The sequence below is a fragment of the Megalobrama amblycephala genome, linkage group LG3, assembly GCF_018812025.1.
Source record: "Megalobrama amblycephala isolate DHTTF-2021 linkage group LG3, ASM1881202v1, whole genome shotgun sequence".
Taxonomy (NCBI): domain Eukaryota; kingdom Metazoa; phylum Chordata; class Actinopteri; order Cypriniformes; family Xenocyprididae; genus Megalobrama; species Megalobrama amblycephala.
In genome coordinates this window covers 16,120,004-16,137,342 of record NC_063046.1, presented here as the reverse complement: position 1 = coordinate 16,137,342, position 17,339 = coordinate 16,120,004, and the positions used below count along the sequence as shown (strand labels likewise).

At 37.8% G+C, this 17,339-nt stretch overlaps 1 protein-coding gene across 3 annotated transcripts in view; it reads right to left on the bottom strand.

Moving 5' to 3' along the window:
* Window positions 1-17,339, bottom strand: part of dok4 (docking protein 4) — a 63,665-nt gene that overhangs the window by 15,056 nt on the left and 31,270 nt on the right. For all 3 annotated transcript variants that reach the window (XM_048184225.1, XM_048184227.1, XM_048184226.1), the window contains exon 2: window positions 15,345-15,607. In XM_048184225.1, the coding sequence (XP_048040182.1) occupies window positions 15,345-15,410 (66 nt within the window). In that variant the 5' untranslated portion in view covers window positions 15,411-15,607. The remainder of the gene's footprint in view (window positions 1-15,344; window positions 15,608-17,339) is intronic.

Below are 17,339 nucleotides of genomic sequence, written 5' to 3'. Positions count from 1 at the left end.
TGATTTTTTTGCTCTTAAAGATGAACTGTTAGAGTATTCTTAATGCAAAGGTGATCTAAATGTAAAAATATTGTAAAATATCAATATCAACTGATACAGTTGAACTAACGTTCAAAAGTTCAGGGTCGGCAAGACTTTTTAATGTCTCTTACACTCACCAAGGTTGCATTTATTTGATCAAAAAATACAGGAAAAAAAAAACACTAACACTGTGAAATATTAGCATTTAAAAAAACAGTTTCTATTCTGTTTTAATCTATTTTTAAAATATAATTTATTCTTATGATGGAAAAGCTGAATTTTCAGCCATTACTCCAGACTTCAGTGTCACATGATCCTTCAGAAAACATTCTAATACGCTAATGTGATACTTAAAAAATATTTTGTATTATTTTAAACTGAAAACAGTTGTGCTGCTTAATATTTTTATGGGAACTGTGATACATTTTTTTTCAGGATTCTTTGATGAATAGCAAGTTCAAAAGTACAGCATTTATTTGACATAGAAATATTTTGCAACATTATAAATTATTATAAACATTTACTGTCACTTTTGATAAATTTAATGCCACCTTGCAAATAAAAGTATTCATTTCTTTAAAAAAAAAAAAAAAAAAAAAAAAAAAAAAAACGTAAATGTTTATTCTGGTTAAACCTCCAAAACAAACATTTGATGAATGAAAATCACAATGGGATTTGTCATTTTTAAGTCAGGTTATTCCACTGAGAAACTGGGTAATGTACAGTATGATGCTGCGTGTGGCACAGGGACCTGCGCTTCATCACAAATACACAAGAAAAATACTGGCTTAGAAGAACATTTGCTTCCAAAGCTAAAACAATGTTATTCTGCTAGACAAATGTGTTATTTGTATAATATGAAAGCACCTAATTAAACCTACACCAGTTGCGATCTGTCTTTATCTTTTGTAAACACTCTCTCTCCCTCAATCGACCTCCTGCCATAAAAGCTATTTTCTGTTTATACCTCTGATGTCCTTCAATGACAAATCCTACAGTTGCCACGGTAACCCCAGTCCATTTAGGCAAGTGTTCCAGCCAGCCCAAGGCCAGTCCTGCTCTCTATCATCATCATCATCACAGGTCTTCACGTACTTACTGCAATCTACTGAAAATTGTTCCAGAGTAACATTATTTCTATATCATCTATTCATTACAAGCCTACCTGATGTATAGGCTTTCTGAGAAACCGCAGTTCAGCTTTTCACTTTCCTTTGTGTTTTAAGCGTTGGAAGATGACAAGAATGGCAAAAAAGAAACTATAACATTTAAACTGAATTGAGTTACCAAGAAAAAATTCTATTCTTTATGGGAAAAGGGAAAATTATTTGTCTTTTTTGCCTCAGTAACCCTTTAGAGCGAATTCAAGTCAATGTGTTTAAACACCCTGATCAAATTCCCTGGTGTTTAGACTCTGTTTTTAAATGAAGTTACATTCTGACTCACAGAGTCATAAACACTGCATTAGTCATCAGGCTTGTATAATAAAAGGCCTGCATCGCCCCTAACATACAACAGAGAGGCTTAACATCCGAGTCCACATGCTTTTAACCCTATTGTCCATGAATGAACATATCAATAGGTGATCTGGACTATAGGAGTTCAAATGATAAAATCTTACCTTGGGAAGTTTCACGCATCTTACAGTGTGTCCAATTTCCTGTCGAGATGATTAATAGAAAGCTGAACTGAGCTGATGGGCTTTTGTTTTTGTCATCTAAGCTGACCTTAATGTTATTGCCACGCAAATGCTTGGACCCATCTTATGAAGAATTGGAGAAAGTTAGCTGTATGGTTTTCCATTCACAGCAGGTAAAAGATTGATCCCTTGTTTGCATCATATTGTCCCCTGAGGTTCCACTAATCCTCTGTAAACAGACTGTGCAACAGCATCAGCAGAGAGCGACTGAGTGTATGTGTGTGGGTGAGACGTGCCCTTTCTCACTGCTGCTTTACTGTTTGTATATCTGTCCGCACATTAATACACAAACGTAGATGCATATACACACACAAACCAAATATGATCCATCTTGGTGTCACTCCCTTAAAAAAGTATCATGGTAACCATAATATATATTAAAGTATCATTTTTATAGAGTTAAAATTACTACAATTAACTTGGTATTAGCCACCACTCTCAGCTAAAAGAAACTGAAATTAGCAAAAAGTGGACAGAAGCTTCTTATACTGTTTGAAGGACAACCTACACTACTGTTCAAAAGTTAGTAAGAATTGCTTTTAAAAGGAATTAAAGGGTTAGTTGACCCAAAAATGAAAATTCGGTTTTTAATTACTCACCCTTATGTCGTTCCAAACCCTTAAGACTTTGGCTCATCTTCGGAATGCAAATGAAGATCTTTTTGATGAAATTGAGAGATTTATGTCCCTTCATACATAGCCCACGCAATTGCCGCTTTGCCGCTTCAAAAAGTTCATAGAGAGATCATAAAATTAATCCATATGAATTGAGTGGTTTAGTCCAAATTTTCTGAAGAGACACGATCGCTTTATATGATGAACAGATTGAATTTAGGCTTATGTTCAAACATCAGTTGTGGTAAACGGAAGCTCAGCCATGTTTGCTTGACGCATGCGAGAACCAATGAGGTTCATTCTAGTGTTTTACGCAGCGTGTTTGAGCTTCTGTAAGAAGTTTGATCTTGTGCGTTATTCAGGTTTGGTTGAGCTTCTGCTTATGTTCACTGATCAATGTTTATATGGTTTAACGATCTCTTTATGAACTTTTTGAAGCGTCAAAGTTACAATTGCGTAGCTGTTTATGGAGGACAGAATGCTGTCAGATTTCATCAAAGATATTCATTTGCGTTCTGAAGATGAACGAAAGTCTTACGGGTTTAAAACAACATGTAAGCAAGTAAATGACAGAAATTTCATTTTTTAGTGAACTAACCCTTTAAAGGTGCCCTAGAATCAAAAATTTAATTTACCTTGGCATAGTTGAATAACAAGAGTTCAGTACATGGAAATGACATACAGTGAGTCTCAAACTCCATTGTTTCCTCCTTCTTACATAAATCTCATTTGTTTAAAAGACCTCCGAAGAGCAGGCGAATCTCAACATAACACTCATTAATATGTACGCCCCCAATATTTGCATATGCCAGCCCATGATCGAGACATTACACAAGGGCAGCCAGTATTAACGTCTGGAGCAGCACAGCCGAATCATCAGACTACCTAAGCAAGCAAGAACAATAGTGAAAAATGGCAGATGGAGCAATAATAACTGACATGATCCATGATTACATGATATTTTTAGTGATATTTGTAAATTGTCTTTCTAAATGTTTCGTTAGCATGTTGCTAATGTACTGTTAAATGTGGTTAAAGTTACCATCGTTTCTTACGGTATTGACGGAGACAAGAGAGCCGTCGCTATTGTCATTTTTAAACACTTGCAGTCTGTATAATGCACAAACACAACTTCATTCTTTATAAATCTTTCCAACAGTGTGTAATGTTAGCTTTAGCCACGGAGCACTATCAAACTCATTCAGAATCAAATGTAAACATCCAAATAAATACCATACTCACATGATCCGAAGCATGCATGCAGCATGCATGACGAACATTTTGTAAAGATCCATTTGAGGGTTATATTAGCTGTGTGAACTTTGTTTATGCAATGTTTTATAGTCGAGAGCTGGGGGGGGCAGGGAGCACAAGATTTAAAGTGGCCGCAGCATGAATCGGTGCATAGTTAACGATGCCTCAAAATAGGCAGTTAAAAAAATTTATTAAAAATCTATGGGGTATTTTGAGCTGAAACTTCACAGACACATTCAGGGGACACCTTAGACTTATATTACATCTTGTGAAAGAACGTTCTAGGGCACCTTTAATACTTTTATTCAGCAAGGATGTGTTAAATAGATGGATAGGAAGTTCAAAAGAACAGCTTTTTTTTTAAAGATCGAAATCCTTTTCAACATCATACATGTCTTTCCTCTCAATTCTGAGTAAAGAATCCTGGAAAAAAAAGCATCACGGTTTCCACAAAAAGTGTTAAGCAGTACAACGGTTTTCAACAATGATAATAATAAATGTTTCTTGAGCATCAGCATATTAGAATGTCAGCATAAATCAGCATATTAGAATGATTTCTGAAGGATCATGTGACACTGAAGACTGGGGTAATGATGCTGAAAAATAATCTCTGCCAACATATCAAGAAAAAAAAAACAAAACCAAAAAACAAAAACAATATTTCACAATATTACCGTTTTTACTGTAGTTTTGATCAAATATACAGACTTCTTTCAAAAACATTAACAATGGTAGTGTATATAACAGCAATTTGTATGACTCCACTTGTTTGTGTATTCTGCATGCAATTCCACTTCCGATCCTGCTTTGGTTTCATTTGGATTCATTTTTATTGGCAGAGTAAATATTAACAAAATGGCCAAACTATCAGATAATTGATATTAATTTATTGCTTTTAGCTGCTGTACGAAAGCAATGATCACACTCGCAATCATACCACAGTACTGAATATTGGCAAGATACAACAACAGTGTGATTTTGAATGTTATTTTGCTCAATTATGGCTTACAGCATAATTGAGCTTATTCCTTATTTTTTTGGAAGAAACCATGGTAACCATGCTAATTTTGTTTCAGGGTCAATCTTCTCACACTGTATTGGTACTCCGTATTAAAATGTGCAGTTATCTTCATATTGTCTTGCTGTAACCCTCAAACCTCTACATGGAGAATAAATTGTCATGGCAGAGAAAGCAAATGTGTTAAAAACATGGGGGAATAATGAATGGTGAAATATACAACACTTATCTCAAGTGCTTACAGCAGGTCAATATAAGAGAAGAGGCAGGAGAAAGAGAAGGACACAATAACAGCTTATGGAGGCACACAGAGAATACAGAGTTTAAACTAAAGCAGTGAAAGGCTTTAGTTATTGGAAGGAAGCAGCAGAGATAAAACAGAGGCAGAATGTGCCAACATTTCATAGGATAATAAGCCTATAATGAGTCTGTTTGCCCTTGGTATGAATCCATTTCTGCATTTTTGTCAGCTGTTCATCTCTCATCTGCTCTTCCTCTGAGATCTAACAGAACTCAGCTTGGCATCCTATGATGGTCAAAGGAATAATGACACTATTGGAACAACAGTTGCTATGCTTAAAGCTAAAATTAAACCGCTTCCTCTCAGGCAAGACTAAATTTAAAATGGCAGCTTACCGACTGTGCCCACTGAAACCTGTTGGGGATTTTCTGAAACTATTCTAAAATTCAAGTCCTGTCTGTTTAAGTCACAGTAGCTTCAGATCTTTGCTTTGTCCCTCAAAAGTGTGGTATTGCAATGTATGTCCACTTGATTTTTGGCCTTTATCACCTGCATCAACCAACACCCCCCCCCCCCCCCATCTAACGTTGGGGGTTGTTTCACAGTTGTGATGCCTGGTGTTGGGCCGTTTACGATTGCATATGCACTCAAAAGGGCTGGCAGTAGCTGAGGAGCAATTAGGGTAATTCCAGCATGGCAGTGAAGCCGGCGGTACTGGGCTGTCGATACCCGAGCAGAATGCTAAACAGCGCTCTGATTAGTCTGATTGGGGTTCTTGGTCCCTGAGTGGACCACAGAGACAGACAGTGAGAATGGGAGGAAGGGATATAGAGACAGTGATCTGAAACTGCGAGATGAAAGGCTTACGAGGCTCGCCCAGCTGCTTAATGGCAACATGTAAAGCGACTAGGTATAAATTGCATTCAAGGTATAGATTTCAATAAATAAATAAATAAATAAATAATATATTATTATTTTTATTATTATATTAACATTAAGGTTGAACAATGTCTTTACTACCTTTCTGGGCCTCGAAAGTGGTAATAACGTTGCAGTCTATTGGAGGTCAGAAAGCTCTCGGATTTCATCAAAAATATCTCAATTTGTGTTCTGAAGATGAACGAAGGTCTTACGGGTGTGGAATAAGGCTGTGCGATATGACGATATCGTAAAATGTCTATCGTTAGAGATTTTGCTATATCGTATTTATCGTATAGTATGTAAATATATTGCACAAATGACACTTCAGAGTGATGAAATGCAGGGACGTGCACAGGAATTTTGAGGGGCAGTTGCTCTGACCTAAAAAAAGGGCACTCCCCTACCAACACCCCCCCTCACGGGCTATATGAAGGACTGAGAATAACCGTGGTATAAGCGGAATAATTGACTCCGCTTCGAGTCGTGACCGAATCACCACCTCAGGTGTGCATTATTTTTCTAATAATTCAACGGCCCGTCGTCAATTATTCCTTACTTGAATCACAGCTTAAATAGTGTTTTGACATCGACAACCCAAGTGCATTTTACCTCAAACTTGCGTCTAGTTAACTTTCTAAAGTAGCAATCGCTTCTCAGGTCGACATTAACACACTGACAAAATTATATTCAGAATTAAAAATATTTTTATACCACTTTTTAATGTGTGATTGAGTAAAGGTTTTCACGAGATACCAACCTTTCGCGAACTTGCTTCCAATACTCGTTCTCATGGAGGGGCTGTGCGCGCGCGAGACGCGAGTATGTGAGAGACGCGTGAGTGAGAGACGCAGGGAAATGAAATGCAGCTGAACGTTTGCTCTATGAAAGACATTGACAAAGACGAAAACTAAGGACATTTAAGCTATAATTTTATTTTAGTTAGTTTTGCCAAACACACATTACAGTTTTGGTTAGTTATCGTTTTTTTGTAATGCCTCGTTTTTATTTTTATTTCAGTTAACGACGATGTTTTTTCCCACCTACTTTTCGTTTTTTTCGTTCGTTTTCGTTAACGATTATAACCTTACTCACCTTTCCGACAACGTTAAGTCGTCTCACCCGACAACCGCGACAATCTCCTTCTAGTGCCGCTCATGCAGGCTCAGCTCAGGTGCCGGTCGCGTGCAGCGCTGCAGCCACGTAAACAGAGTTTGCCCTTCCCCTACTGACTTTCACTTTCGGACGGGTGCCCGAATATGGAAGTGAATGAGGCTGTGCGATTTTTTTTATTTATCTAGGCCTACGTGAAATTCTGTATCCATTGTACGATTTTTTATTTCTTTTTTTCCCACCTTGGAAGAGCAACTTGAGTCGAGAAGGGCATATGGGCAGTTGCCCGGGCAACCTGAGCAACCCCCCTGTGCACGTCCCTGATGAAATGCATGAATGAGAATATAAAGAGCGGGACGTGCTTGATGTTAAAAGAGTTATAAGCGCAATATAGCTATCCTGAAAAGGAACTCGGTGCAGCGCTCGCACACTGCCAAAGTGCACGCATGAAACCCGCCTCTCTCAGAAGGCGAGACGTGCTCGATGTTAAAGTGTTATTAAGCACAATAAGTATGAGTGGGGGATAAACTGGTAGACACGATTAGCCGCTAAAAATTTGTCAACTGGTAGAGATATTGGACGATTGTCTCTGTCAAGGTTACGCTCACGTGAGGTTGCTATTCTGCGCGGTCGCGAAAGCTTATCATTTGCATGAGTTAAGCATTGCGGTTTAAAAACAAGGGGTTTTAAACCGTTGAAGTGCGGCTAGCAGCGAAAGACAACTAATTTCAGCATATGCACACGCTCTCTGAGAGACGCGCGACATGAAGCCGCTGCTCATAGGGCACGTGAGGACTGAACTGAGTGCTTTTTGACACCTAATTGGGCTTGAACGGTTAAATACACATACCTCTGTGCCAAAGTGACCACGTATTTGCAAGTAAACAGAGCCATTTATGTCTTAAGTGAAGGTACAGTTGAGAAAGACAGGGCTCGAGTATAATGGATCCGTGCAGTCAGTCTTAAAGGGACAGCATCCTAATTTACTTGCTGTCATCATTAATGCTAATCAAACAAAAAGAGAGAAAATCTCTCACTGCTTGCTTTTGTAACTTTAATAAGAATAAATGTATATTTAATTTACACAGTAAAGACTATTCATTGTTTTGTTTTTTTATACCTTTGATTACTTTATACATTTTCTAGTACTTGAAGTTTTTTCATGTAGGTCTATTTCATCTGTCTTTATTGTATTGTAGTTTGTTTTCTTTGCTCTTTCTTTCTTTCTTTATTAATTAATTTAGTAATTTATAAATTTTTCTGCTGATGAACGATAAAAACGTTGGTAGGCAAGCAGAATCAATCCTGCTTTAAAGAGCTTGAGCATTTAAAGCCTCAAACAATATAAATGCAGCGCACACTTAAAATAAACCGAACGATATAATCCACTGGTGTGGATGGTAATATAGTTAACGTTATAGATATCATTATAGTTATCGATTGGCATCATGGGATCATTTTAACTCATTTTTAATTTGAATTAAAAGTTATGAATTAAACAGCTCATAAACAAACTTTATCACTAGAAAAACTTTAAAGGTCCCGTTTTTCGTGGTTTTTTGAAGTTTTGATTGTGTTTATAGTGTGCAATATAACATGTGTTCATGTTTCGCGTGTAAAAACCCCCCCAGCATTTTTCACATAATTTACTTATCTGTATACTGCTGTTTCCAGCAGTAAGTCCCTCCTTCAGAAATACGTAACGAGTTCTGATTGTGCCAGCGGTTCCTGTGTTGTGATTCGACAGCAGCTCTTAGCGCATCTTGACCGGAAAAGTCACGCCTCTTACCATAACGTGGAGATGCATGCGCTCAGTGTTATTGTAAACATGTCTTTAATTTTACCCTATCAATTTGAGCCGGAATCAGACCCGGTGATTGGACTGCGGGATGAAAATAACAGCGTTTCGACGGCATGGCGACAAACACACTCTACAAACGCAACTCTTGTGTATTCCTGTGGGCGGAGGTTAGTCAAAAAACTGTTTTAGTGACGTCATTAAAGAAGGAAGTAGAGGGATGTACATCCCTCTACTTCCTTCTTTAATGACCGTTCGATGTAGGCGACTTCTGTTAAATAAAATATCTCGCTTGGCATTGAACTTTGAGCTTTAAAATTTTACAGATTTTATTTATACTCTATCAACAACATTACACACTAACTAAAGTTTGAAACATGGGATCACGAAGAACGGGACCTTTAAATAACCCAATAAACATCAAAGTGTTATGCAATTTATATTATACATTTCTTCTTATATAGAACCTTTTTGGCATAAAGGGTCTTTAAAATGGAGGTATAGGGATAATTCACCCAAAAATGAATATTCCATCATTAATTACTCTCATATCATTCCATACTTTTGTTCATCTTCGGAACACAAATGAAGATCTTTTTGATTAAATCTGAGAGCTTTCTTCCCCTCCATTGACAGCCTATGCAACTATCACTTTCAAGGCCCAGAAAGGCAGTACAGACATCATTAAAGGTCCCGTTCTTCGTGATCCTATGTTTGAAACTTTAGTTAGTGTGTAATGTTGTTGTTAGAGTATAAATAAAATCTGTAAAATTTTAAAGCTCTAAGTTCAATGCCAAGCGAGATATTTTATTTAACAGAAGTCGCCTACATCGAACGGCCAGTTTGGACTACATCCCTCTACTTCCTTCTTTAATGACGTCACTAAAACAGTTTTTTGACTAACCTCCGCCCACAGGAATACACAAGAGTTGCGTTTGTAGAGTGTGTCTGTCGCCATGTCGTCGAAACGCTGTTATTTTCATCCCGCAGTCCAATCACCGGGTCTGATTCCGGCTCAAATTGATAGGGTAAAATTAAAGACATGTTTACAATAACACTGAGCGCGTGCATCTCCACGTTATGGCAAGAGGCGTGACCTTTCCGGGCAAGATGCGCTAAACTGCTGTCGAATCACAACACAGATAATATACAGATAAGTAAATTATGTGAAAAATACTGTGTTTTTTTTACACGCGAAACATGAACACATGTTATATTGCACACTATAAACACAATCAAAGCTTCAAAAAAAACATGAAAAACGGGACCTTTAAAGTATTCCATGTGACTCCAGTGGTTTAACCTCAATTTTATGAAGTGACACAACTGCTTCATTTGCACAAAAAACATGCAACGTGGTGCTCTCATGAACGTGTGTTGGAGATTAATATTTTGTAAATAAAGTGGTAAATTATGTTTTTTTGTGCAAACAAAACAATCATAAATTTGAGGTTAAACCACTGGAGTCACATGGATTACTTCTATGATGTCTTTACTGCCTTTCTGGTTCTTGAAACTGGTAGTTGTGAAGGCTGTCAATGGAGGGAAAGAAAGCTCTCAGATTTTATTAAAAATATCTTAATTCGTGTTCTGAAGATGAACAAAAGTATTATGGGTTTGGAATGACATAAGGGTGAGAAATTAATGACAGAATTTTCATTTTTGTGTGAACTAACTTGTGTTGAATTTTCAGCATCATTTCTCCAGTCTTCAATGTCAAATGATCCTTCAGAAATCATTCTAATATGCTGATTTGGTGCGCAAAAAACATTTCTTAATGTTAAAAACGGTTGTGCTGCTTAATATCTGGAAACTTGTTTAAAACTTTAAAGGTGCCCAAGAATGCTTTTTCACAAGATGTAATATAAGTCTAAGGTGTCGCCTGAATGTGTCTGTGAAGTTTCAGCTCAAAATACCCCATAGATTTTTTTAAATTAATTTTTTTAACTGCCTATTTTGGGGCATCATTAACAATGCACTGATTTACACTCTGCGCCGCCCCCTTAAATCGCGTACTCCCTGCCACACGAGCTCTCGACTATAATACAGTGCATTTACAAAGTTCACACAGCTAATATAAACCCTGAAATGGATCTTTACAAGATGTTCGTCATGCATGCTGTATGCATGCTTCGAATTATGTGAGTAAAGTATTTATTTGGATGTTAAAGTTTTATTCTGAGTGAATTTGAGGCTGTCCTCCGTGGCTAACGGCTAATGCTACACTGTTGGAGAGATTTATAAAGAATGAAGTTGTGTTTATGCATTATACAGACTGCAAGTGTTTAAAAAATGAAAATAGCAATGGCTCTTGTCTCCGTGAATACAGTAAGAAACGATGGTAACTTTAACCTCATTTAACAGTACATTAGCAACATGCTAACGAAACATTTAGAAAGACAATTTACAAATATCAGTAAAAATATCATGCTATCATGGATTATGTCAGTTATTATTGCTCCATCTGCCATTTTTCGCTGTTGTTCTTGCTTACCTAGTCTGATGATTCGGCTGTGTGCAGATCCAGACGTTACTGGCTGCCCTTGTGTAATCCCTTTCATAATGTTGGGAACATGGGCTGGCATTATGCAAATATTGGGGCGTACACCCCGACTGTTACGTAACAGTCGGTGTTATGTTGAGATTCGCCTGTTCTTCGGAGGTCGTTTAAACAAATGAGATTTATATAAGAAGGAGGAAACAATGGGGTTTGAGACTCAATGTATGTCTTTTCCGTGTACTGAACTCTTGTTATTCAATTATGCCAAGGTAAATTCAATTTTTGAATCTAGGGCACCTTTAAATATACACAACTTTCAATTGTCTTCGCAGATTATTTTTTCATTTGTCACAACAGTCCTCAGGTGGTGTTTTCATTAACTTTAATATCATCAATGGTGGTAATTAAATTCCACCATACCATACTACCAAGACTGCAAATTACTTTTTATTTTTTTTAATTGAATTACTGTATGACTTACAATGCATGGGTGTGCATGTGAATTATGGCATCAGTTATTAAGTTCCAGGTCTTACAGAAAGTTACAACCAAAGTCAAATATGAATAAGAACCCGCTAAATAATCCTCTTCTTTAACAAACACGGCAATGACTAAATAAACCTGGGTGGTCAAAGCATTACAAATTATTTACCACCCGCATTCAATATAACTCTCAGATGAACAATATAATGAAAATGCTACAACATGGGAGCTTTTTGCCAATGAAAATGGTTAGAACACAATCTTTCCTCCAATCTGTAGAGGCTAGAAAAAAGTGAGTGAGAGAGTGAGAGAGAGAGAGAGAGAGAGAGAGAGAGAGAGAGAGAGAGAGAGAGAGAGAGAGAGAGAGAGAGAGAGAGAGAGAGAGAGAGAGAGAGAGAGAGGGCTTTGTCACAGTTCAGACAAATGCAAATGCCGCCACGCACTCACTGCTGCTGCCAAATCAGAGCAGAGGCAGCAGCATGGATGTAAATAGTATTAGTTGTGCATAAGTGGGGATTTACAATATTGTGCTTGCATTACGTGCACTAGCATAATATTAAATAGACGAAGGAAATTGACTTACAATTAGGGAAGCCATTTGTTAAACAATGATGGAGGAATGGTGCCCGTTTTGAGTTTGCACAGCACAGGAATGGAAAAAAAGGAGAGACAAAGACAAGCACACATACAGACACAAGACGTCTCCGTGCAAAAGGGACAAGAAGAGTGAAATAAGAGAGAGAATAAAGGGAGAGGATAAATAAAAGATAACAAAAAAAAAAAAAAAAGAAGAAGGAAATGGGAGAAAATATAAACTCCTTTTAGATTATTTAGCACTCTGTTCCCCAGGGGGACCATGTGTCACAACCTCACTGCTGCCACGGTAACCACAATCCTGCTGACTATATAATTCAGGCATCGACCGGTGCACGAGCTCGAGAGGCACTCACAAAGTCACTAGACACTGTAATGCTGGAACTTCTTAGACATTTTGAAACATCAATGCAGCCAGCAGATCCAGATTGATTTCAGCAGTAAAATAGTTTAAAAAGCATATGCTTGTAATCATAAAAGCATATGCAGAGCAGGAAAACTTATAATGGAAAGTGACTGTAATGCAAATAAAGCAAAGACAAACACGATGAAATACTAATGAAAAACGACAAGTATAATGACAAAAATAAAATGAAGAAAGAATGAGATTTTTCCAGAGACAAAAAAACATATGTAAGTGCAACTAACTGGGACATGCTCTCAGAGCCTGTGAGGCTGAAGCGCCTGTCAGCGGAAGATTGTAAAGCTGTAATGAGGTCTACAGGCCAGAGATGAGGTTAAGTTAGTAGTATGAATGTAGTCCCCCCACGTCCTGCATCATTATTGGTTCACAAGCCTCTTCCAAGGGAACAATTTGCTCAATCTCTTCAAAAACATACAATTATCTAGAAAAACAACGAGCCAATATTTTGTGCAAGATATCTAGTCTGATCTGGATGAAATGATAAACAATCCTTGGACATTTTGATACCACATACAGCAAGGCTGTCATTACCTTGCCTATCACACACCATTAAAAGCAAATGCTGACCAGCACACAAACTGACATATGATGTTTGGCTCCAGCATCGTTATCATTAATGGAAATAAAAAAAAAAAAAAAAACACACCAGAAAATATTTGTAAAAATTGAAATTAAAAAAGAAAATACCCAACCTAAAATACATTTTTTTATACATGGTATAATAATACGATAATAAGTTAATAATAATCTAATTCACTTAATGCTACAAGATAGCAATAGGGACTGTGATGAGAAATTTTATACCACAAAAATTTGAATGTCAAACTGTAAAAAAAGAAAAAAGAAAAAAGATTGTTGTGAATAAAACACAGATTATTGGAGTACATTTTACAACAAAATATTACATCAGTCTTTCAACTTCAAAATTTCATGTTTAAAGGTGCAATGTATAAAATTTGGGAGGATCTATCGACAGAAATGCAATATAATATACATAACTACATACATACATAACATGTTTTCAGTGGTGTATAAAGACCTTACATAATGAACCATTTATTACCTTAGAATGAGCCATTTCTATCTCATACACCGCGATTCCCATTACATGTTAAGTCGCCATTTAGGGCCAACATGTTTCTACGGTAGCCCTAAATGGACAAACTGCTCTACAGAGCGTGTTTAGTCACTATGTTGTTGTTGTTCTAAATCATTTGTGTTTTTAGAGGCAGCTTGCATTGTCACTACGTTGAATATACACAAATAAGAAGTAGTAGTAGTAGTAGTAGTAGTAGTAGTACTAGTAGTAGTCTGGTTTATTAGAAGCAGACACCGTTCTTTGTTAGAAGTAAGAAGAAACCTCATTGCTTGACTGGCTACTCTGTGTCGGCGAGACGGCCACCGTAGCTTCTCTATGTGCTTCGAAACGGAGGGGTGAGCGCAGTTGGTTGCAATTTGCTACCTCATTGCTAGATGCCACTAAAATCTACACACTGCACTATTAATTCAACGTATTAGTTGTCGTTTCGATGTAATCATTCAAATTAACTAGAAATTTCTTGTTTCAAAGTAAATCCTACACCATTTTTTTTTTAAACTTAGGCCCCGTCCACACGAAGCCGGAGCTTACCCCAATCCGATCTTGTTTTTTCCTCGTTCTAAAAAAAATCCCGTCCACACGGCGCCGTATCAAGAAATATCTGCGTCCACACAAAACCAGTGAAACGGCTCAAAATTATGTAGTATACATACCAGACCATTATGTGGCGCTGTAATTCTGTCACAGAAATGCACTTAAAGCAGCGAAGGAGACTTGGAGCATGCGCATAAACCTTGCGCGCTGAATACAAACTATAACAAAGCTTACTGTGTGTTCACACCGCCAGCGGCGAGAGCGTCAAAGTGACAGGAAGTCATTCATTTTCCAATGAGAGCCGGCGGTGAGCTCTGGGCCTCCGGTGAGAGCATCGAGGAGAGTTGAAATCAAGTCAACTGTATGGTAATGAGCCATGACGTGGTTCGGTGGCAACCAAACGGAATGTAGAGGTCCTCGCTTGAGAGGATTCCGATTGGTTGCCACAACCAGTCATTTAATTTGACCCTCCCACCGGCGGCGGTTTGAACGAACAGTACAGCGTTGTTGAAATGACGCTCAGTAGCTTCTGCAGCACGAACACAAGCATGTAGAGTCTGCTATTGCTGTTGTTGGTGCTGTTTTGTGGTGTTAGCACGTCTGACTAGGGTCGACACGTGGGGTGATGACATCATCGTTTCAGAAAATATACGGATTGCCCCGTCCACACGATAACGCAAAGACGGCGTTTTCAAATTTATCCACTCTGGGACCCGGTTTCCAAAAATGCCGGTTTCACAGTTCGAAAACGCTGGATCCGTGTGGACGAAACGCCTACCCGATAAAAAATTTGTGCGGTTTCACAGAAACGCGTCTCCGTGTGGACGGGGCCTAAAATTACTATAAAAACTAAAACCAGAAAACTCTGAAATAAGTCAAAATAATGAACAGAACAAAAGACAAATTGAAAAAAAAAGAAAAAAAAAATCAAAATCAAGATGATCCTGAAACTGAAGTATCAATTATCATACAAGTGAACCAGCATTAGATCAAGCCTCCATCAAGTACACTAAAAGCTTTTAATTACTACTCACCCCCAGTTTCCTGCTCCGCATGCGGACATAGCCCTGCTTGACAATGTCATTGAAGTTGGAGGCCATCTCTGAGGAACCTGGGAACTTCTAGAATAAAGCATCCAGCCCTTCTTTTTCCCCCTTCAGCCAGTCCAACCAACTCCCTCCTTCCTTCCTTCACTTCTTCTCGTCTTCCAGTCTTCCTTGATCTCGTCTGCTCTGCAACTTGCGGAACTTTAAAAGATCATGTAGATCTTCTGTGTCTCCTCACTCCAGCATGATCACTAAGAGATGAGAAAAAGGGCACATATTTTATTAATTTACGAGAATGGTGAATGTTTGTGCAGACATGCAACTTTATCATAGATTATTCACTTGCCAGACACCTTCATCTGGGTAAAATCTGGCCACCTTTCCATTTATACCTTTTTACTAAAAAAAAAATTTACTGGAAAATTTCACTGCTGAACTTGAGAAAGTGAGAGTTAAATAAACATTAAACTTGTATAGGACATGTTTCCACCCAACGGCTGCTTCAAATGCCATAATGGCCTAAATTAAAATGCACTCTGACTGCAAACATTATTTCCGCACTAAATAGCTCAAGCTTCATTTTGAGGAGGATGACAAAGATTAAACATATCTGAGTAGCAGACTTGAAATTGCTTAGACAACCCTTAACGGGATAGTTCAACCAAACATGAAAAATGTCTCAATGTTTTGTTTGCATTAAATGAAAATAAGTGGAATGCCATGTTGTTTAGACCCCACTGACTTTCACCGCACAAGCAAACAGCTGAAAGATTCTTCAAAATATCATCTTTGTGTTTGCCAGAAGAAACAAAGTCATACAGGTTTGAAATAACATAATAATGACAGGATTTTCATTTTGGGGTGAACTGTCCCTTTAGAATATCAGACTGAGACATCTTACCCACATATCCAATCTTGCAAGGCTTTACAAACCCTCAATTTATAACAAAAACACTGAAGAATCACTGACTTATAATGAGTAATAGAGGAATAGTGTGCTAAACACACAATTTGAGATGAAAAGTTTCTAAGCATTTATAATAATCCTTTGAGCTCAGGCCCTCAGGCCAAAGAACTGGGACATGTTTGTAAGTGCAAAACTAACAGCATCATCAACATGCTCTGGAACAACAGCCCAACGTGGCACACTTCCCCAGAAGAGAGCCGGAGCCGGCGCTTAAAATTCTTGACTGCACTGGAACACAGACATTAAACTTTAACAAGGAGCTCATTAGCCAGGACAGAGCCAGGCTAATCGTCGTCGGCGCTGTTGGTTTTAAAAAGTGGCTCGCTCAGGGAAGGAGGGGCCATTTGCTCCAGTAGAAGATCAGTGAATCATAATGCCATTATTATGTGCTCTCATGACCCAGCTTCAAAAGCCCTTGTCAGAAGAGTGAATGGAGAAATAAAGATAAAAGGGAGAACAGTTGAAGGAGGATATGAATGATGAAAAAAAAAAAAAGATTTTGAGAGGACCTTAATGGAACAGCATAATGAAGGCTCAAAACAAAACAGCTTGAATCAAGACTTAAGTGTCAGGTGAGCCTCTTTGTATAAATAGCCAAGTCCTTTGGATAGAAGGGTTCAAGAACAGAGGTATTCCTTCATTATACTGTTGTTTTAATGTAAATCTTTACTGGATTTACAGCGGTCAATAAGCATCACTCACCTTTAATGCCTCAGAATACATATGATACAGTGCATCTGGAAAGTATTCACAGCGCTTCACTTTTTCCACATTTTGTTATGTTACAGCCTTATTCCAAAAGGGATTACATTCATTATTTTCCTCATTCTACAAACAATACCCCATAATGACAACGTGAAAAAAGTTCGTTTGAAATCTTTGCAAATTTATTAAAAATAAAAAACGAAAAAATTACATTGACAGAAGTATTCACAGCCTTTGCTCAATACTTTGTTGAAGCACCTTTGGCACCAATTACAGCCTCAAGTCTTTTTGAGTATGATGCTACAAGCTTG